The sequence below is a fragment of the Lagenorhynchus albirostris genome, chromosome 12, assembly GCF_949774975.1.
Source record: "Lagenorhynchus albirostris chromosome 12, mLagAlb1.1, whole genome shotgun sequence".
Lineage (NCBI taxonomy): Eukaryota > Metazoa > Chordata > Mammalia > Artiodactyla > Delphinidae > Lagenorhynchus > Lagenorhynchus albirostris.
Window position 1 is genome coordinate 1,299,760 of NC_083106.1, and position 22,076 is coordinate 1,321,835.

Genomic DNA, 22,076 nt, shown 5'->3' on the forward strand with positions numbered 1-22,076 from the left:
ATAGTAAATGAAGAATGAAGCTCTTTAGAATGAAGAAATACCAAAAGTGTCTAAATATCTAATTAGTCACGGGGCACAGGGAGATTTACCAGGACGGAACAGAGGGTCCTGGAGGGAACAAGGCCAGCTAAGAAGCTGCTGCTGTGACCATACCATGACCGACCATAGTTAATGCTGCTGTTTGGTGTATTCGAAAACTACTAAGAAAGTAGATCCTAAAAGTTCTCATCACCAGGAAAAAAAAACAACTTTTTTTTTGTACCTATGTGAAGTGCTGGCTGTTATCTAAACTTACTGTGACAACCATTTCACAGTATATGGAAGTCAAAGCGTCATGCCGCGCACCTTACCCTGACACAGTGGCGTATGTCAATTACATCTCAACAAAACTGAGAGAAGCAGCAGCTGCTGCAATGGTCCAGGGGAGATATAATGAGAGTCTAACCAAGGGCGGACACTGGGTCTGGAGACTGGGGCTGGGGACCGAGAGACGTGGCCTGACGGGGTCTCTGGCGGTGTGACTTGTGAACCGCATCAGCTTCAACCACAATAAGAACCTGTTCTGTCTCTTCCTTGGTCCACACAGCTTCCGGCAGGACGGGAAGTCCTCCCAGCCTTTGGTACCTAGTGAGCAGACGGCTGCTTCCCATCACGAGGGCAAACACTTGCACCCTCTGTGCCAGGCCCTCACCCTTTACATACATGGATACACGTAACCTTCACCCAGGGGTGCATGCCACTGTCGTCCCTGTTGATAGAGCAGAAGACTGAAGCCCCCAAAGGCTAAGCAACTTGTCCCAAGTCCCATGGCCAGAGGGGCAGAACCAGGGTTCCTTTTACTCCAGCCCAGGGCCCCTGCCTTTCTTCCCAATGGTAAACACCCTCAGAATGAAGCCAGAGGCCAAGTACGGTTTTGGTAGCATATTTTATTTTAATCTAAGAAAAAGGATTAAATTCAAAGTTCAGAAATATAAAAGATCATCCAATAAATTTAGGATCCTAACTGTTTCTTAAACAATGGTGATACACACTGGAGCTGGGTTTGCGTTTCCAAAGTTTCCGTTTTGACTTTCGCACGGTTTAAATGAGACGCCTCTTGAAACGTCTTCATGCAAATTCAAGATCGTTTGACATGTGTTGGGGGGTCTGGGGCCGTGAAGATTTTTTTCCCAAACCAAAAGCTAGAGCCGAGACAGCGTCACAGCGTGTCACCCCAGCTCCGGGCCTGTCCCCTAAATGCTTCATGGAGCCCACGGGCACCTTTGCGGAAGCCGGGGTCCAGCTCTGAGACGGGGAGCCGGCTGCCCCGAGGGCCCGCTCTGCTGCTCACAGGGGGGCATTCAGCTCCTCAGGCACCCCTCTCAAGTCCCATTTGGATGAATTTCCCATCGGCAAACCCTTGAGCCCTTGAGGCCTCCAGGAAAGAAGGGAAGGTGGGGGACCCACAGGCCTTTGTCTCCGGCTGCCGAGGTCAAGACCCAGGCACTGCTTCGCCTGGCTGCGCCTTCTTTAAGGGGACTCTTCATAATTTGTTCAGGGGACAGTTTTACCTTCCGGGGTCCCCTGGGTGGGCCACGGTCAGGTGGGTAGGGGCCAGGTGTAAGAGAAAAAGCAGGCTGACAAGCGTGTTGAGCCGGCTTGGTCAGGTCGTGATGAAATTTACTTTTCTGAACGCTGGACCCCTTCACGCTGCCTCAGAAAGGCAGAAAGAATTCTCTAGCATTTGCTGCACGAATACTCTGAGCCCAAGGCAGAACTCAAACAGAACTGCAATGGAAAAAGCAGGCACATCCAAAAGGGCTTGAAAAACGTTCTCTTCTACCAGGGCACTACCTGTAAAGGGGGCGTCAGTGGTTGGGTAACTCATTGCGTGAGCGAGAACTCTGGAAGGAAAACCAACAAGCTAACACGAGATCCCAAGAAACAAGAAGACCCGTGCACTCATTAGCTGCATGACGGAGACAGCCGTTGATTACAAACTTCCACGGCGCCATGAAGCTTCCAACATGGACTCAGCGACGCTGCCAGGGCAGTCGATTTCCAACGACGCCAACCTGCCGAGACTGTTAGTAACGGCCCTGGTGAGGAGATACGGGCCTGGAGCCAGAGCGCCTTAGGCCAAGGCTTCTGCCAGGTTAACATGCGCGGGAGGAAGAAATTAAGCTTAAATCCACTCAAAATACATCTCCACCAACTACAGATTTTGAAGGTCAAAGAAGGACACATACATTGTATGTGATTACTTTTCCGAAGCCAGCCTTTCCATTTTCACAGATTAAAGCCATCTGTTTAAATATCTCATTTCTACAAAGTGAATTTACAGTTAAAGTACAAAGTGCAATATACTATGTTTGTTTTGGGTTTTTTAATTGCTTTTTGGTGAGGGAGTCGGCCACGTGTCTAGGACCCGCCGTGGGTGTGTCAGTCGTTTATCCTTGCTTCCTTGGCTGAAAAAAAGACAGAAAAGAGATGTATTTAGACATTTGCATCACTCATCTCTGAAGACGAAGACTTGCCTTTTAGGAATAAAATAAACCCAGCTGGTAACAACAAGGGAAAAAAAGCAATATTTTTAAATAGATGTGAAAGGAAGAGTGCTTTATTTGGGGTGTAAGAATTTTAAAAAATAATAAAAACATTGTGGACACTTCTCAACTTCTAGCACTTTCCTCCCACTCAATGCTCAGAAATATCAGGAAAAATATATCAGTTGAGAATGCATTTATTTCAAGGATTGTAAGTGTGTTCAATATATTAAACATTGTGTAGAATCTCCAATCACCATGGATTTATCATATAAAAATACTTTTAATACTAATTTATGCTTCAAATTTGATAAAGGCATTTTTTAGCAGTTTTCTTTTCATCCTTTCCATTCACTATTTGACCTCTCTAAGAAATACAACTTGAAAAGTTTTGTTTACTAAATCACTGGAATTCTGCACTGTGCCAATTAAAAATAATATAGAATGAAAAAGAGAAGCAAAGTACAATCTTCCAGGTTTATTTCTCCACATAGACACATTCCGACCAGTACAAGTCGGTCTATTTAAAATAATTACACTTGAACGTTCAGGAGGCTTCTGTGTTGGCTTTTATTCCCCAGATAAATATATGAACAGGGGACGAGAAGAGGGACTATATCTCCTGCATTAAGTGAGTAAGAAGTTTTGTTTTAATTAGCTGAGGATAAAGATAAGTCATCAATGTATTTTACCAGCAACTAAAGCTGGTCAGACTTGCTGGGGGAGGGGTGGCACTAACGCTTTAAGCTACGTCAGCAGTGGCTGGTAGCACTGCTCCGATCACTGCTGAGCTGTGATGGAACCTGGAGAAGATACCGAGAAAGACAGCTCACTTTTCGATTAAATATAAGCTCATGCATCCTACTTGCTGCCCTTCATTTCATAGTTCTTGGGTTGGGTTATTCATATAGTGAAAGATTTTGGTGGTTGGGACTCTGATTCTTCAAAGAAATCTGTATGGTCTTCAATCACTTTATCATGTGCCGACCACTGCAGGACATCATCCCAGGATCACAGTTTGCAGTGATAAACACCATCAAAAGAGCTGGGGAAACCGCTCTGGATTCCTTTTCTGGGAAAAAGCTGAGTGAGTCTTGTGTTTGGAACAGAGTTTATTTCAGGCTGAGGCAGCACCCATGTGGCCGTCATTGGCGTTATCTTAGGAAAACAACCGTTTGGAAGTCTTCGGAGCTCAGCCCAGGTCATTGCTTTCAGACCAGCCCTGTTCTAGAGCACAAGTGGTTTGCAGTGGGATTTTAAAAGTTGAAACCATAAACACTTGCTAAACAAAGAAGACCGACCGTATCACACATCTTTCCTAATGAAATGGTTTTAAATTGCATCCAAGGTGCGCGTGGAAGGTCTCCACTTCAAGCCCACCACAAACACGGGGGCCTGCCTTAGGGACCAGAGACCTGGAATCAAGCAGGTGAAGACAAAATACATAACAAATTGACAAGTGGTCTTAAGAAAGGAGGATGTAGGGGCTTCCCTGGTGGCACAGTGGTTGGGAGTTCGCCTGCCGATGCAGGGGACACGGGTTCGTGCCCCGGTCCAGGAAGATCCCACAATGCCACAGAGCGGCTGGGCCCGTGAGCCATGGCCGCTGAGCCTGCGCGTCCGGAGCCTGTGCTTCGCAACGGGAGAAGCCACAACAGTGAGAGGCCCGTGTACGGCAAAAAAAAAAAAAAAAAAAAAAAAAAAAAAGGAGGATGTAGCCCTGGCTTTGAGAGAGGGAGAAATGAATTGCTCGTGTTCATCTTCTGGAAAATATGCTAGACTTTGGAGAGCTTGTGGCCTGGGATGCAGCGGAGAGACACCACAATTATCTCCTTTAATTGCACAGGCAGAAATACAGATTCAGAAGCATAGAAGTATATTTATGAGCACACACGGCAGGAAGTGAAAAATCCCTCTGGAGCTGCCACTTGTCTCACTCGGATCCCTAGATGCAAAAAGAAGACTCCCCGTTCCTGCAATCTCCTTAGCCAAGCGTAAGGAATACATTACAAATCCACATCCTGCAGAACTATTTAAAAGTAAATATTTCCAAAAATAAGGGGACTCAGAAATTTTTCTAAAAATAATAAAATAATTGAAATTTCAAGTAGCAAGAAAATAATAATTAGGGCAAAATGTTGATGTTTCAGCAAGTTGGTAATTTCTGACAGAATTTTGCATGGCTATTTGGGGCCTCACAGGGGTGTAGACACGATAAGTTGCTTCTTTTCTTGGAAGGAACTTCACTTTAAAAATTGACAGAACCTCAACTTTTATTGCCTATAATTAAAACAGTAAATGATTAAGGCTACAATGTAGACATACTCACCTGCCTATTAGAAGTGCTTTCAGCATTACCTCTAGGGGCTAACAGGGAAAAAAAAAGAAAGATTAAAAACCAAATATTCTTTATTTAGTAAAAGGTTAAATAGAATGTTTCAGGAAGAAACCCACATCACTGTAGGAAAGTGTCGTCCACTGGCAGACTTGTTTACATGAGAAAATACGCATCTGCACATACGCTGAGCATAGATTATAAATAGTGGATCATAAAAGTCACGCTGTAAACAGTTCCCAGCAATACAAATGCTCTGGCCCAACTTTAGAAGACGGTTCTATTTTACCGAAAACTCCAAAGGCGTGTCCACTAGCCGTGGAGACCTCCTTCCCCGAGTTTTCAAACTCTCCCAGGGAGAGAGGACCCAGGCAGCTGGAAGTCTAGGAACCAGCACCGGGTCTTTGAAATCTTTTGGTTTTATGGTTAAATCACGAGAATCATTGAACTTGTTTGGATCAAAATAACTGTTCCCAAATCCTGCTTGGTTCCGTCTGTGCCTCCTTAAAGACTGGGACCTGGGACATCACCTGTGGAGGCACTTTTCCCGCCCCAAATCTCCACCTGAAATTCAGCCCTGCCCCTCCCCTCCCCCCACACCACCTTAGCTAGCATCACCCATCACACAGTGAATTTTTCTTATTTATCTCATTTCTTGCATCCACACTAAAATGTAAGCTCTAGAAAGATGTGAACTCTTGTCTGTTTTATTTACTGTGGTTTTGCCAATGTTTAGAGCAGGGAGCACCTGTAAATAACTTTCGAATGAATCAGCAGACGGAGGGCAGCATCCCTCATCCCAAATGCCTTAACTGTTGACGTCTATCCATTCAATTAAAAAGATAAAGAGCAAAATTATTCTGTGTTCAAACTTCTTCTCTTGCTATATTCAAGCAAACAGAAACAGAGCACGAAAATTTGAAACACAAACATATTAAGTAAATTGCAAAAATATTAAATAAATGGTAGCTAAATGGACTATCTCTTTCCATTGTAGTTTGAATGATCCAGGGATCGGGATAATTTCTGTTGTCGCTCTCCGCTTTGCTTTGTCTGAAATGAGTACTTTACAGAGAAAGCAGGCTTTCGCGCCATTGGTTCAAATTTAAAGAATTTTAAATTGATACTTTGAATCTAATCTAAACCAATTGCACTATCAACAATTCCCAGATTTTTCTTGGTTTCTTTTATGGCAAACATCAGACTACTGGTCACTGGAGGTAGCTACACATTAAAGTTAGGTTACAGCAAGAAAAGTTAACGTTTTTTGGTGTTTAGAACTTTGCTATGTAGATGAAAAGAGTATAAATTTCATTAATGACACTGGATGGAATATTCCACTCAAGAAGGAGTAGGGAAAAGTTCCATTTAAAATATGTGAAGGGCAGAAAAATAATAAACTGTTAGTTAATTTGAATGAAACAGAATGTACATTATCAAAATAAATACGAAGCCATGCCACACCAATAAAAATACTTCTCGGTGAGAAAATGAGTATGTATTTCCCAGCTCCTACCACAGAGCTCAGCGATGGGTGTGTGTGCGTGGCGGGAAGGGTGGCTTCCTCGGTATCGAATGATAGTGATTGTTTCCAGGTGACACGGCAAACGGCAATTTGGCTGTAAGGCAATATGTCTGAGAGAATGTAGCTGGCATGGCAGTCTGGCTGAAAAAGATAATTTGGTCAAAAGTGAATATTTCCTAATTGCTGATTTTCTGCACAATGGTCATTTTGGAGAATCATGAGGGCATGGTATCATCTTTTGTGAACTTTTTTTCTGAATTCTTCAGAAATTTTTTTTTTCTAGGCTCTATCAGTTCTCAGTAGTTTTCAGGGTTTTTTTCATTTTTGCCTTTTTTGTAATGGTGAAAATTGAGACCAAGCTCCCAATAACATGTCTTAGTTGCAAAACTTTAAATGCAAAATCTTGTGTACTTGCTTAAAACAAGTGTGATTAATGAAGTATACACATTATGACACCATTTTGTAGTGAAAATCATAGTACATAAACACGTATGTCTATGTGCATAGAAATATTTTTTGGAAAGCTATAGATCTGGTCTGATTTTGTCTCAGAATAAAAGGTCATGTGTTATTTATGTTCTTTATTTAATTTCTCATATTTTTTAGAACAAAAAATGTATTGTTAACTAGTGAGCAAAAATAAAGAAAACAAAAGAAACTGGTAGCCAGTTGGATATTTAGACTGTCCCAACTAACCCCTTCCTGAATACTTAGGTTTTTCTGACTTTTCACTATTTCAAATTACACAGGGTAGTAAAAAATAATTGATAATAAAGTTGAAAAACTCTTAGAGAAATTCTGCAAGATAAAAAAAAAAAAGGGTTGCAAGATCAGCTAATAATGTATCTAAATCCCCAATGTTCATTTTTGACCAAATTGCCACTTTTACCAAATGCAGCTTCTCCGGGGGAAGAGGGGGGGTCACACGCGCTATCTTCCCGGTTACTAGCGAGACAACAAAATCCAGACATATCGGTTTAGTCAGAGGCACGTAAAGAAGATGACTGATAACTCAAGATTCTGCAGTCATGTAAACATTTCTACATGATGATGACATCAAGGTGTTATGCTCTGTTACTCGCTCCCCTGATAGCAGGGTTACACACCCACCCTCTCCGTGTCCCCTTGTAGGGCTGTGCGGAGACCCTGGACCCCTCTCGGCAAGAGGACGTGGCCTGCACCCCTTCTGTGCATCCGCTCTGCCCGCGAACCTGTTCTCTGTTCCCCTCGTGCGTTCTGTCCTCTGTGAGAACGCAGCCCCGGCCCCAAGGAGAGGTGTGGAGGCGCCCCCGCTCCACCCCCCACCCAGGGGCAGAGGGCAGCATCCTGCAGCCCGAGAGCAGCTGGGGCCGGGGGAGTGCACTTCCTCTGTGGGCACCATCTTCTCCACAGCACTGGCTCCTGATCTGTTGGACTGGCCACACCTCAAGTTTTCCATTATCTAACCAGATTAAAAAACAACAGGGCATGTGATCGGCTAAGGCCCTTGAGCCAACTCAGAGGTCCAACGCTGGTGCTGACAGGGAGCTGGGGTTTTGAGACAGTTTTGTTTACAACAGGGCAGGTGTCCAGGATCGTGACCCTGAAGGTGCTGGATTCACATCAGCTTCCTGAGGCCTCAGCGTGCGGGGTGAGAGCTGCCATGGTGTCCCCAGAGCAGAGCAAGACCGACCGACCTTCAGAGTTTCCAGGAAGACCAGCTTCCGATCCCGTTTCTCCCGCGAAGGCACCCTTGGCTGGCAGACGCCTGACCAGGAGCCCCTTCTCACGGTCCCTGGGCTCTCCGACGAGGCTGTCCTCGGGTGTCACGCAGTTACCCCTCATGCCTCGGGCTCTGACTGGGCGATATTGAGGCTTTGCATTGGAGATGCTCCAGGGGAGGCACCAGTGTCCCAGTGCTTGGCACAGGGGCTGGGCCGTCCCGTCCATCCTTTTGGCCCAGTGACGCTTTCCCGAGTCCTCGAGCTGGGAGCTGCCTCCTCAGGGCCCGGGCAGCAGCCTACTCACACCCACGCCTTACGCACGGGCCGTTCTAGGGCTTTTCTATCATCTTCCCTACAAACTGCGGAGCTTCTGAGACTCAGCTCCCACCTCCACCCCGTGATTCACGGCAGATCCTCGACGTTTGTGTTGAGCGAATGAATGACTAAGAGAACTGAGCACTTCGTTAGCCACAAAGTCAGAAGTCCTGTACCTGACCGAGGGCTGGGATTTGCACACCCTTCTCAGCACGATCTGTACCTTCTGCAGAAGCTCAGGACTCACCCACGAGCGCAGTGGCTCCTGACGCCCCGGAACCCGTGGGCTCAACACAGGCTACGTGGTACCAATTCACACCAAGTGCTGGTGTTTAAACAACACACCCACTCGTGGTTAACGCTTCTGGAAATGACCCATCCACACTGTGGACTGAGCCATGAAGAGTGGGGGCGGGTGGAGAGCACAGCCTTCTCTGTAGAACAAAAGGCTGGGTCAGGCGGTGGTATCCAGGAGAGTAGTTTCCCCACTGCTCAGAATTCATCTTGAAGCTACTGGAGGGATCCCGTTCCATCTCAAAATGCCTCACACTCGCCGCTGCTCTGAGGCCAGTTATGCTCCTGGCAAAGCCGCCACGCACTGGGCCTCCACCCCCCACCCCACCCCCGCCCGCTCTCCCTGCCCAGCATCTCCATTTGCTAACTTCCTTTGTATTTAGTAAACACGCAGAAAGGACCGTGCCCCTGGCGAGGGACGTCCCTTAGGCACGCGGACGAGGCTCAGGGGTCTGGGTGCTCACCAAGAGGGGGATCCTTGCAAACAATGGACTGGCCTGGGCGCTTCAGAAAGGGGTGATGATTAAAGATTAAAAGAGCAGATTCTACACACTGTTGAGCCTGCACTTAATTTGCTCATTGAAACCACAAAACTGGACTCTTTCACAAGTTCAAGGATGGGTTCTGGAACGGAGGAAGGGCCACCGCGGCCCCAAGCCAACCTGGCAACAGCTGAAACGAGTCACTGGGTCAGCGTTCATCCCCCTCCCCGGCGATCCTCAGAGCCCCAGGGCCGGGGGAGCTACAGTCCCGCGGCCTCCAGCTAGCCGGCCACCGGCTCCCCACTGGCTCCCATGGTGATCCCCTGGGCCTCCGAGACGCCTGGCTACCAGGATTTCTGCCTAAAACTGCAATAGGTCACTTGTCTCTTGGGACCCTATGGGGGACCAAAATCGAAAAAAAAAGCGTAGGGTGAGTGAGAACGTCTGTCCAGGTCCAAGAATCACAGGCAGTGTCAGACAGCGGCAGACAGCGACCCTAAGCCCCAACAAAGGAGAGCAAGGGTGGGGGCGGCTGCCTGGACTGGAAACATCCAAGGCCCCCCCGGGGGCTGCAGGGCAGGGCTGCGCGGGGTTGAGGAAACCCCGACAGAAGCTGCAGCCCAGCAGGTGCCGGTTTCCTGCGGGCGGACCCGTGCGCTTGGGCCGCTGTTCAGGGTGGACCCGCCGCACGCCTCGGGTGGCTGTAAGGGCTTGGAAGCCACACGGCGCTCTTGGGTTTCTCATCTGCAAGTGAGAATGAGGGCAGCCTCACCCCCATCCCTGGCCTGGCTGGGAGAAAAGAAGGAGCCACGGGGACCGTGAGGCAGGATGGTGATGGGGGCCGGTCACCCCCTGACCCGCCAGCTCGGCCCCCCCCACCCCGCCTGCAGACACACAGCAGCGTGGTGAATGCTGCACACAGTGTTTCCACGACGAGAGCCTTCTGCGTCTGACCCCCATCAGAGGGCAGCAGGGACCCACATCCTGCCAGGAAATGTCATCCTCACCCCACAAGGTCAGCAAAGTGGGCGGCCGCGTATTTTTACCACTGTTTGCAGTCTGGACATGTTCGGGGCAACATGAAGCGCACTTAGCTTCCGAGACCCCATACAGAGGTCTTCAAAATAAAACTCAACTCTTCCAGGAGTAACTTCTCACAGGAAAATGAGCAAGAGTCCTTTCACAATTACAGGGATCTAGCCTGGAACCAAGTTCGGCTGAATCATGCGGAATGACTGTTATGACGAGTGCTCGGGACACAGAAACTGATAAGACAGATGCAGTCCTTTCCCGAAGCCCACAGTCGGGGTCAGCGGCCAGGACTTCCGCGTCCCAGCTCAGCTGCAACTACGAGGACGTGTAAAGACCACCATCTACCGATGCTCTGGAATCTACTCTCAAACTTGCTTCATGTTTCAAATATGCTGCAAGTTTGGTAACAGAATAACAGAATCATAAATTAGCAGAGATGGGAGATGTCTCTGCAAACCATCAAGTCCGCACACGGCCCCTGGGCTGCTGACAGCGTTTGAGTTCAAGGAAGAGATACACACATCTGGTAACGCAGCTGAAACACTGTTTCAACCATTGAAATACCTGGTTTGGAAACAGGAATTACTGAACTGCTAATAAACCGGGCTGAATGTTTGGTCGGGCTCATGCGTGGAGTTCCCGAGTTACTCCCAAGGGTGCCCAGTTTGCTGTTCAGCATCAGAAGGCGCCCCTGGAGAAGGGCACCCCCTACCCCGCGCCCCCCGGACGGAACAGTGAGACTTGTCTCCAGACACCACTCAGCTCCCACCTTTCCCACCCGGCTTCCCCTTGACCGCTTACGACGGTCTGTGAGTGCTTCCACGAACGGTGACCTACAGTCACGTGACACACCAGACTTCCCTCCACCCTCAGACTGCAAGGACAGTCTCTACATCTTAAGACTCAACAGACGCCGTCGAGAGTGGACACACGTGGGAGCAAAATAATGAGAAAGGCTCTTACTGTGCCGTTTCCTCGTGTTAGTTTCACCTTCTTCTCTGGTCACGCCCAGGCAGCCCATCAACTCTTGCAGGGAAATGGACTTGTCGTTATTCACATCACAGTATTCAACAAACTTCTTCACGCATTTTTTGGGTTTGGACTTCTTCCGAAGGAATCTCTTGAAGGGCTTGATTTCCTTTTTGCCGATGTCCCCACTGGAGTTTTTATCCAGCAGTTTGAAATACCAGTGGACCACTCTCTCCTCCAGCGTGTGGCTGGGGTCAGGTTCCGAGAGCCTGGAAGACACACGGGTGGTCAGGGGCCCCCGGCAGCCTGGCTGCCTCCCCACCCCGGCCCTGTTCCCTCCAGCGAGGGCCCCCGTGCTCTGACTTTCCTGGAAGGAGGGCCTAAGGCTGCGTGGCTTTGCCATTTGATATAATGATTTTTAAAAATAACTTAGAAGCAGAAATTTGGCAAAAAATTTTCAAGTTGGTTTCAAAATGGCAAATGGCACAGTGAACTTGTGCAGGCCAATCACGCGCCGGGCGTTGGCAAGTCAAGCAGACAAAGCCCCGTGGGGATGGCCCATCGGCTCACACACCGCACACCTACTCCACCTGGGACCCAGAGGATCTCTGCTCCTTTAATTGTGACTCACGGGCAGGTTGTTTATGCCACGGATAAACTAAAGGGTGCAAAACACCATATATCTTAAAGTGGGAACCAGACATCTTTCCCTGGATTAAAAAAAACAAAAGGTTGATGCTTTAAGATATAAGTAAAAAACTCTTCTAGAAGGCCTGGCTTTGAGGCTGATCTTGGAGCCATCCCAGATGTTACACTGGGCCTTCTCACCACGTGGAAGGTGCAGCAGGTGCTCACCTAGTCCCTGGTCCTTCCTTCCTTGTCTGGCTGTTGGTCTCTGCGTTTCCATGGGCATAAAGAGTGAGTCAGACACCAAAAGTTCCCAGGTATTAGGGCTTTCTGATGCTATTAGTTATTTCCCAAATTTTCAGAGGACCTTCTAGGATGGAAATTCATTTACTGCTTTCAGTTTTAGTTTTACAGAGAAGATCTATCTTTCCAAGAATATAAGAGGTCAATTTGAAAATTGGGTGATTATTATTTTTTTTTTTTGCTTCATCATTTAATTTACTACTGGATTCATTAGCACTGCCTGTTTTTCTTCTGCAGTCTTACTCTTAAACAGAGACAGAGAGAGGTGGGCTTTGAGCTGAAGAAGACCAGGAAGCTTTAGATCCTCTAGAATAGGTGACATAATCAAGGTTTGGGGCAGGCAGGGAAGAAGGCCAGTGCTCTAAGGAAATAAAGACAGTGAGATTCCCAATCAGAAAACGTGCTTTAAAATAGAGAGATTAATTATTACTAATTAACAGGGGAGATCCAGCACTTGAAACACTATATCCGTTAAACACTGCAAACTACCCTCCTAGGGACGTCACCCACAGAGCCGAACGGCTTCGGGGAATTAACAGTCTCTCCGGAAGCAAAGCTCAAAGCCTCAGCCCCAGAACTGCAGAATTTCCACCAGGCACACAGAGCAAGTTTCCAGAGTTTCAGAAGTCAGATTTTGAACGTTTTGTTAATGTAATTAATGCCACTGAACTGCAGCCTTGAAAATGGTTGTGATGGTAAATTTTATGTCAAATATATTTTACTGTAAAGAAATCCTATTCTGAGAATTTTAATTTGAACATTTTAATTCAAAGTATTTAAAATCCAGTCGATAGCTCTGAAATGTGCTTCCAAAGCGGGAAGCCCTCTGGACCAGGGTCCTCCCATCCCCTCCCCTCCCCCCGCCCCCGCCCCCGCCCCTGCCTGATGGAACCTGGGAAAATCCCAAGGTCTGGGCCTTGTCCCTGATGGCAACATCCTCCCTGGGTTGATCGCATTACAAGAGAACCTGCTAAACAAATGTCCTCCAGACAAAGGAAGTGACCTCAGGTCTGGGGAGGGGACTTCTTTCCTGCAGGCCCTGCCGTGTCCGCTAAGCGGATCAGGCCTCAGATGCCAGTGTCTGGGCTCTGCCCTCCAGCTTCTGAGAGTTCCCTGAACGCCGGGCTTCTTCCCAGCCTCCTGCTCTGCAGTTGAGCGCACGCACCTGCCCGGGGAGGAGGGGTCGGAGACGGCATGGACCATGTCTGTGGACAGCGCGTCCAGCACACTCGTCAGAAACTCGTTCTTTTTGGCACCAGGACAGCCTGAAAAAAATCAAGTATGGACATCTTTTCATATTTCCCAGAACTCCAAGAGTACAGCAGATTTTTCTCTGTAATGGGAAGAAAGGCTTATGTAGGATTCGGAAATCAGTGTGTTTCTCCTGAGCACATACCCTGAGAAACACCTAATTCAGAAAGAGACATGCACCCCAGTGTTCACTGCAGCACTGTTTACAATAGCCGGGACACGGGAGCAACCTAGATGTCCACTGACAGATGAATAGATAAAGAAGATGTGGTGCGTATATGCAGTGAATATACTCGGCCATAAAGAAGAATGAAATCATGCCATCTGCAGCAACATGGAGGGACCACCATACTAAGTGAAGTCAGACAGAGAAAGACAAGTATCATAAGTGATAGCACTTACTTGTGGAATCTAAAATATGACACAAATGAACTCATCTACGAAACAGGGACAGACTCACAGACATAGAGACCAGACCTAGGATTACCAAAGGGGAAAGGGGGGGCGGGGGGAATAAATTAAGAGTTTGGGATTAACACATACACACTACTAAATATAAAATAGATAATCAACAAGGATCTACTGTAGAGCACAGGGCACTCTACTCAATATTCTGTAATAACCTATATGAGAAAAGAATCTGAAAAATAATAGATATATGTATATGTATAACTGAATCACTTTGCTGTACACCTGAAACTAACACAACATTGTAAATCAACTATACTCCGATATAAAATAAAAATTAAATAAACAATCAGTGTGTCGGGCGCCCTGTACCAATGAGCTCATCTGAACATTTATAAGCATGCTGCAATCCATATATGTTGATTTTAAACAGTTTCTGTGAATTACAATCTCTACGATTTATTGAATTATTACTATGTGAGACTAAGAGATTCCCAGACATTATCATCTCATTGGTCCCAAAGCTGCAAACCCAGTAGGTAGCATCACTGCCCCACATTACGTAGGAGGCCCCGGGTGCTGCAAAACACCCCAAGCTCACGTGGCTGGAGAAGACACGGCCCCAGAGTCCTGTCAAGGGAGCCTGAGTCCGAAGGCAGTGGAGGGCCTTCGAGTAATTCTGTAATTGAGTTTACTGGAAGCTCAACATTCTACAATATACTTTACCTACAAGTTAACTATCCCTAAACTCCCCTCCACCCTCCTCGCCGTTTCGGGATAAAGAGATGCAGCTTGACATGTCTTCCTGGAGTCTGGGAAGCAGGAGGAACGTTCCACGCGGATCGGATGGTGGCGCTGTGTTACGACGGCCAAGTCGTTCAAAGACCAACGTGTTTATACAGTTAGAGAACTCTGGGTTTCATAAATTTCCTTTTGACACAAGTTTTTGTTATTATTATTCAAGCACATGTTAATTGCCTAGAGCAGGAATCCATTTACACCAGTTTCCACTTCGTTAAATACACATATCAGAAAACAGATGCGAATCCCTAAGGGTCGGGGAAGGGCGAAAATAGAGCTGTGTTATTCCCCTTTTCCCTTTGAACGCAACTGGAAAGGTAGATTATAATCTATAGGGAAACCCCCAGGACCACTGCAAGAATGTTACTTTTCAAGAAAAAAATAATTATCTCATTAACTATTCCGTGGGGAGGCAATGGCAGACTTGAGGCTGCAGGCGTGTCTGGGGCCGTTGGGGACCTGGGGGACTTCCTGCAGCCCTGTCAGCGCCAGCTCTGAGACAGGGCAGCGCCCTTTGCCCTTTGTCACAGTAATGAACGCTTCTGAGAGCAACTCGCCTGACCACCAAGAGGAACAGAGAACAGCAGGCAGGGAGGTGTCAGGGGGTGTGTATAACCCTCCCCGGTCCCAGCTGCCCCCGTGAAGTCCCACACCCCGGCTGGCGTCAAGGTACCCCGGGAGGGCTGTGGTGCAGGTAGGAGACACGCAGGTGTCTGGGAAAAGGCTGAGCTGATGAGAAACTGCTCAGGGCTGTGAACAGCTGTAAGAAAGCGTTATGCTTGTGCTCTGTGTGGTGAGTATGACTTCAGTGGGGACGCACCCCGGTTATTTTGTTGCTGTTAATTTTATCATTTCCCCCCAAAGGAGGTAAAGCAACGCAAGATTTTTAATTAGAAAGTGATGTATATGCATCAGGAAACACAAGACTAACAGCACCTAAAAGCTTCAGAAGGCTTTAACACAACAAGCAGTTACATTTAATCGACTTCTAAACCAATATTAAATCAATCCTGCTATAGCATGTTTCTAACGTGGTATAAGCTGCAGACGGCGAAGCGCACAGATCTTTCTGCTAAGGATCATATTTCGCAGTTGAGAGCTACTTCAGTCCAACAAAGAACACTTTTCATATTTATTTGCAAAGACACTGAACTTCACCTAAGTAAAGGAAAGAGAAAAACGGTTTAGGTTCAGAGAGGCAGAGCTGCTGCATCCTGAGACCAGCCTCCAGTGATGTCCGCCCCGTGCTCTGTGCACACACGAAGTCGACTTGCTGATGGGAAAGCCCGCTCGGAGCGAACACTTGTTGGGACCCAGGCGGAGGTCTGGGGTCCGGGGGTAAGCAATCTTCCCAGACCCGTCAGATCCCGGTTCTCGGGGCCGAGGTCCTCACCTGGCTTGACGGGGAGACGGAGATGGAGGGTGACCTCGCACTGTGAGAAGTGTGGTTCCTGATTTTCAGGACAACCGCTCATGAAATAGCAACCGCAGTGCCATTTCCAAGTAAGTGCGTGGATACACAGGGATGGGGCGGCACCCACAGCGACGCGCACTCCGGGAAGACAGTCCCTGCGTGTCCAGGGTCAGGCGGGGTCGACGGCCGACCGGACTGAGGACAGAGAGGTGAAAGGGCCTCGGCCTTCGCTCGCTAGCTGTACTTCAGCTCACGTGCCTTTACTCAGGTATCCTGAGAGGGTGCTTCCTCGGGGGGACACGAGAGCCCCAGGCACGCTCATCCCAGTACAGTGTTTGTAAAAATGAGAAGAAATCAGAATGAAAAATTAGCACATTATTAAGAAGTGAATTTTCATTATATGAGAAATGACATAAGTATCATGAAATCCAAATTTCACCACCGTGAAATGGACCAGGCCTCGAAAAGGAACAACGGGGCTGGCGGTGAAAGGGACGCGCCCCCCAAACCGCCGGGCTTCCTGCAAAGCACAGAGCAGCGCTCTCAGCTCCTCCACAGTCACTCCCTCGGGCCACGGTGACGACCGCGGAGATCTGGGTCCTGCCCGCAGACCATGCTTGTGGCCACGCAGCCTCCCGTGTCCTGGGCTCAGCTCATCGAGCTGTCCCCCCGGGGACATCAAGCACCCAGGGACCTCCGACCTCCTCCCAGCAGCTCACCTCCCCTTCCGCCTGCACGGCCTCCATGCGGCCAGAAGCGCCCATAAATCTTGTGTCCTTGAAACCACAGCCTGCAGGCTCCGTGACAGGACACCTAGTCACTGTTTATTTGTGTCCACCCACAAGCTTGTTCCCTGCGGGAGTGGAGTAGAGCTCAGAAGGCTTGGGTCAGGGGAGACGCAGGGCAGGGACGGCCCCGTGCCAGGAACTTCCATGGAGCACTGACAGCCAGTTAAAGAAACATTTGTAGAGAGAGGAAACCAGACTGTCCTTTTCAAAGCTAGAAGCAGAATGACTGCAACCATTTATTTACAAATCTGAGGCAAAATAAAACAGCCAGCTTGTGTTGAAGATGCTTAGCTGATTTCAGTTATCTGTGGAGTCCAAGGAAAACACTCGGCATCCTGTTGCATTTCTGTGCAAACACTTGGGTTCTGATCCTGGTTTGTCCCCCAGTAAGCTGGCGGCCCCGTCCCAGGGCAGCCCCCCACCCGCCTGTCCCCGTCCTCAACCCCGGCTGCCTGTTAGCAATGAGCCGACTGGCTGCTGGCTCCCGAGATGCCAGGCGCCACTCGGCCCCAGGGAAACTGGGTCATATGTGATGCCTTAAAAACTTACTTTACTTGATATCTCTTAAAATGAATGTGTTCTACACTGTCTACAAAACATCCTTATTTTAAAAAAGCAAAAGTTTTTGGTATAGAAATGGCTGATTTCAGCAAATTTACTTATACAGTTTCGTCTTTTCCCTTTTTCTTTAAAGTACAGATTGAAACATTTTCAGGACTGCTACCTGGACCACATCATGAAACCCCACTCCATATGGTAACTAGTGAGCACTCAGGATCACCCCCTAAAGGAAACCCGACACCAGAGGAAGGGAAGTCGGAGGGTGGCAATGTCCTCCTGCAAGTACCAAGAGAAGGCATGAAACGGTGGCAATCCGTAGTTTTGCACCCATGTTAGCCAACATCGGTCCCTAACTGTAGTCTGAGCATCACCCAGCAGGTGAGGTCTGTGGGCTGCTGGGCAGGGAAACCGGGAGGGGGGGATCCCACTAGATGACCAAATCTGGCTTTCAAGCATCTAACAGTGGGCAGCTTAAAATCTCCATCTGGCTGGTTTATTATTTCAAATGTCTAGAAAACTAATGTAGGTGAGAAATAAAATGAAATGGAAACAAAAATCACACCCTTCTCTGATTTTTTTCATATCTGTCTGAGGAGCTGTGTGTGTGTCTGTATTATACCTGCACACTTATTAACTCCATTATAATTACCTACTTTTCTGTTTATAGGTATAGCTCCTCAAAGTTGGAAGTTAACCAATGGGGAACAAATTTCTCTAAATTTTTATCAGGTATGTGTCACGTCTGTCAAAGAACTCTGGCATGGCATCTTAGGATTCCCTGTGAGGAGGCAGTAGGGAGACACATGGATGGGGGAGGTAGGGATGCAGGAGGTGAGATGCAGGAGGTGAGATGCAGGCATCCCTTCTCCCTTGGCCCATGGCTGTGACAACAGGGCTGAGCAGAAGCCTGGAAGTGTTGTGTTTTTCTGGACTTGGTCAGAACTTTACTGGAGGAACTGGACATTCCCAAAGGCCTGTATAGTGTCTTCAGTGAAAAAAACCAGAGAGAAGAACTTGGGCAGGTAGAAAATTCTCCTTGCAACACCAAATCCCTGAAGATCAAAGTTTTATGGTAATAAAGCCAGGATTTAAAACACACATAAGGCTTGTCTTTCTCCCAAAGTTTTAAGAATGTATCATAGCAATTTTCAGGGAAGTCCAGTTTTGTGCAATTTCCCCCAGAGTAATATGAATACGTTTTACCTGTGGGGTGTGGGTCGGAATTGAGACCCACCATGCGCTGCCTTCAGGGGTTGTGAGAAACGGGAATAAAGTTACACCCGCTCCTCTAGAAACATGAAGAAAAGCACTGGTAACTGTCTCTGCAATGGCTTAGAGCCACTCTTGCCCGAAGACTAACACAGTCTCAAGGTTGCCAACTCTGCGTGAACTTTTAGGCACCAGATTTTAAATCCCTTTATTTAATGTGCAATATTTTAAACTACATAAAAGCAGCTGGGTGGCGTGTAATTTCTTTCTCAATTACCTCTACCTGAAAGTAAGTGTAAACACAGGATGAACCGTGCTGTGCTCTTTCCCCGTGTGTAACCAGAGGCCCGCAAAGTGCTCCAGGTGCGACCCACGCACCTCCTGGACCCTGGATACTGCCTGGGTCTGCGCGTGCAGACACAGGGGGTCTGTTCCCTGGTAGAAGACGCTCCTCGTGCAGCTGAGGAGGGGAAAGCGAGGCATCAAATAAAACCATCCACGGGGTTGATCGTCTCGAGAAACGGGAAATAAAACTGCTGAGACGCCCATCGTCACCGTTTACAGCACAACAATCCGGTGAGGAGAAAGAAAAGCTCTACAGAACCTGCCACAAAGTCAAGGCCTCTGAGACCCAGAGACAAAGGTGCAGAGGGACTCTCTGGCCCAGTAGCACGCGTGACCCCCGCTCTGCTCCGCGGCGGGCTCCGACAGCGCTCAGCTGCAGAAGCCTGCTTGACCCTGCCGACAGCCCACAAGCACGGCAGCCCTGCGTCTTCCCTCGGCCGAAACGCTGGCCTCCTTCCGAGTCCACGTTCTCCTCAATTAAACACTGAGCTCGTGGGTTGTTTCCCAAGCACTGACTTCCCTTAAACACGTACAACACGCCCATCTCGGGCCATGGGGTCCACGCATCCCACCTGGGGCCCCCGGGGTCCACGGAGGGGGGTCCCCGCGCCTGGGGTCTGCGCTATTCCACCGACTTGCATCTTCCAGCCCCCATGCTTCCGCCTCAGGACAACCTGCCAAACTGGGGATCACGGCGAGGTTCTGCCCAGGAAGGAGGAGGGGCGGGGGGAAGGGAGGGGAGGAGGCGGTCAGAGGAAGACCGAGGTTCTGGCTGAGCTGGAGAACTGGAACCCCGGGGGGAGGGCCCTGCGTCGCCCTCACTGATCAAGAGTTCAGAGGCTGCCAGGCCGTAGTCGCTGTGTTGGGGCAGAGGGGCACAAACAGTCCAGGGCCGTGCCCTCTCCTGCGGGTGGACGGTGACGTCAGACAAATTAACGTCTCCCTGCTGAGGACCCGGGCCCTGAAGCGTGGAGCAAGCCCTTCTGAACAGGCAGAAGGGGAAGCTCGCCTAAAGGCCCCGGGGCTGGGGGCAAGGCGTGCTGAGGGGCTGTGAGGAAGCCCGGGCGCGTGGGACAAGACGGGGAAGGACGGCGGGAGTGAGAAGTGGGGTGCAGGCACCGCGGGGTCCCGGAGCCACAGAAAGGAGCTGGGACTTGATCTGGGGAGGGAAATCGCAGCCCTTGGAAGATACGGACGGGCCGCATCATGTGATTAATGAGTGGCACGGAGCCCACTCTGTGGGTTTTCGATGGACAGTGGGGTCCCCGGGAGCCCAGGTTGAGGCTGTGGCCTGTGGTCCAGGGACAAGATTGCTGAGACCAAGGTCAGAGTGGAGCCCAGAGACCTGAGAAGCGGGTTCAGGGGAAATCAGGGGTTGGAGGGGGCAGCGCTCCAGGGCTGGGGCTACGGCCAGGTCACACAGCCTCCCGAACATGACAAGGACAGAGGACATTCTCAGCAGAGGGTGCACTTGGATTCAGTCCCCAGATCCGTTCTTACAAAGTTGCTCACGCCGAGCTTCCTACGGGCACGAGTGGAAGATGACGTGTCCTGTTACTCTTTCTCTGTGAAACGTTTTATGTCCCTCCCTTAATTTAATAAGTGCCTTTTTCTTAATTTTTAACTTTATATGCATTTTAAACGTTTAAAAAAGTTAAAGAGATAATTAGAAAAGTTTCTTTGGTCACACTTATTGTAAGATCCATAAAATATCTGTAGCTAATAAAAGGCACATAAAGTGTATCTTCATAAATCCTCCCTGCAACTTGGAACTGTTTGAGTGCCATGGTCGAGATGAGGGTGTTACAACCAGGTGGCCCCTGCATGGCAGGAAAGCACATAGTCAGGACGCCTATTCATCCTTTAAAACATCTACGTGGGAGACAGTGAGGAAAATTCATCCTCAAAAAACGCCCTAGGGCTTCCCTGGTGGCGCAGTGGTTGAGAGTCCACCTGCCGGTGCAGGGGACGCGGGTTCGTGTCCCGGTCCGGGAGGATCCCACATGCCGCGGAGCGGCTGGTCCCGTGAGCCATGGCCGCTGAGCCTGCGCGTCTGGAGCCTGTGCTCCGCAACGGGAGGGACCACAGCAGTGAGAGGCCCGCGTACCGCAAAAAAAAAAAAAAAAAAAAAAAACCCTAAAGAAAAAGCACTAAACTTTCCACTCTTAAGATAAAATCAAAATCACTACTCTTATGTATTAACTCTAATTTTTTAAATCTTTTCTATATTTACATATTTTATATACTGTATTTATTTTTTCGTATTTTCAACACAGCTTTTCATTATTCTAAACAAAGAGGTTTGTAGCTTGAGGTTGTGCTTTGATTACTTAACATTTAGTAATATCGGAGTTGGGTTAAAGTCGATGCCTAAAGGGACCCCAGAAATGATTCTCGTGGAGATGCGGTCAGAGAGAGCCGGGGCTCAGAGAATCCGCCTTCTCATTCACTAAATGCCCTGAGGTTCCCTCAGCTGTGATGTTCGAGACACTCTTTGCCTTTGATTTTATTTCTCTCTTGGGTGGGTCATCTGAGTCCAGCATGTGCACTAGGAATTCGGAATAGCTGGTAAGTTAACTGTGAATATGTGTCTCAGAGACAGTGTTTATGTCTCCTGAGTCTCCCTACATTTCTCAAGGACAATATTATGTCCTTCAAACATTCGTTTGATAGCTACTTATTAACCACATGCTGGGTGGAAAGCACCACTTGTACCCTTAAGGAGCTTATAAAGTAAAATACTGGTGACAAGAGAGGAGGGTTTATGGTGATAAAGTAAGACAGATGTCAGTTTTGTGGGAAGCACAGACTTTCTGGAGGTCTCCTGTCGGCCGAGGAACAGGAAGCATTTGAGGACACGGGTCCACGTCGTAATGAGGTGTTTTGACCAGCAGATACTGTCGGCAGTATTAGGGTTACTTCTGACCATCCCTTCAAGGCTTTCCTGAGTCAGGCGGCTTCCCTCCCTCTCACTGTCACTCAGAGCAACAAAACAACTACCTTTGCTTGGATTTTCTCCAGAGCACAACATTTTGAATGTTACCAAACCGAGAGTGAAATGCTTAGGTGGTGCACCTTTAAGACCACGGAGAAGGGATAAGCGTGGACTGCCTTCTCTTGGAAGGCTGGTGCACCCCGGCCCTGCGGGAAGCCATCGTCACTAGTAGTTGCGACCTGAGGTGGTGCAGG

General features: G+C 48.5%; 1 protein-coding gene across 4 annotated transcripts in view; it reads right to left on the minus strand.

The window, feature by feature from the left end:
* Positions 1–906: 906 nt before the first annotated feature.
* Positions 907–22,076, minus strand: part of SMOC2 (SPARC related modular calcium binding 2) — a 155,018-nt gene continuing 133,848 nt past the window's right edge. For all 4 annotated transcript variants that reach the window (XM_060167920.1, XM_060167919.1, XM_060167918.1 and 1 more), the window contains 4 exons: positions 13,276–13,375; positions 11,175–11,449; positions 4,855–4,892; positions 907–2,447 (listed from right to left, as the gene is read on the minus strand). In XM_060167920.1, coding sequence (XP_060023903.1) covers positions 2,430–2,447; positions 4,855–4,892; positions 11,175–11,449; positions 13,276–13,375 — 431 coding nt within the window. In that variant the 3' untranslated portion in view covers positions 907–2,429. The remainder of the gene's footprint in view (positions 2,448–4,854; positions 4,893–11,174; positions 11,450–13,275; positions 13,376–22,076) is intronic.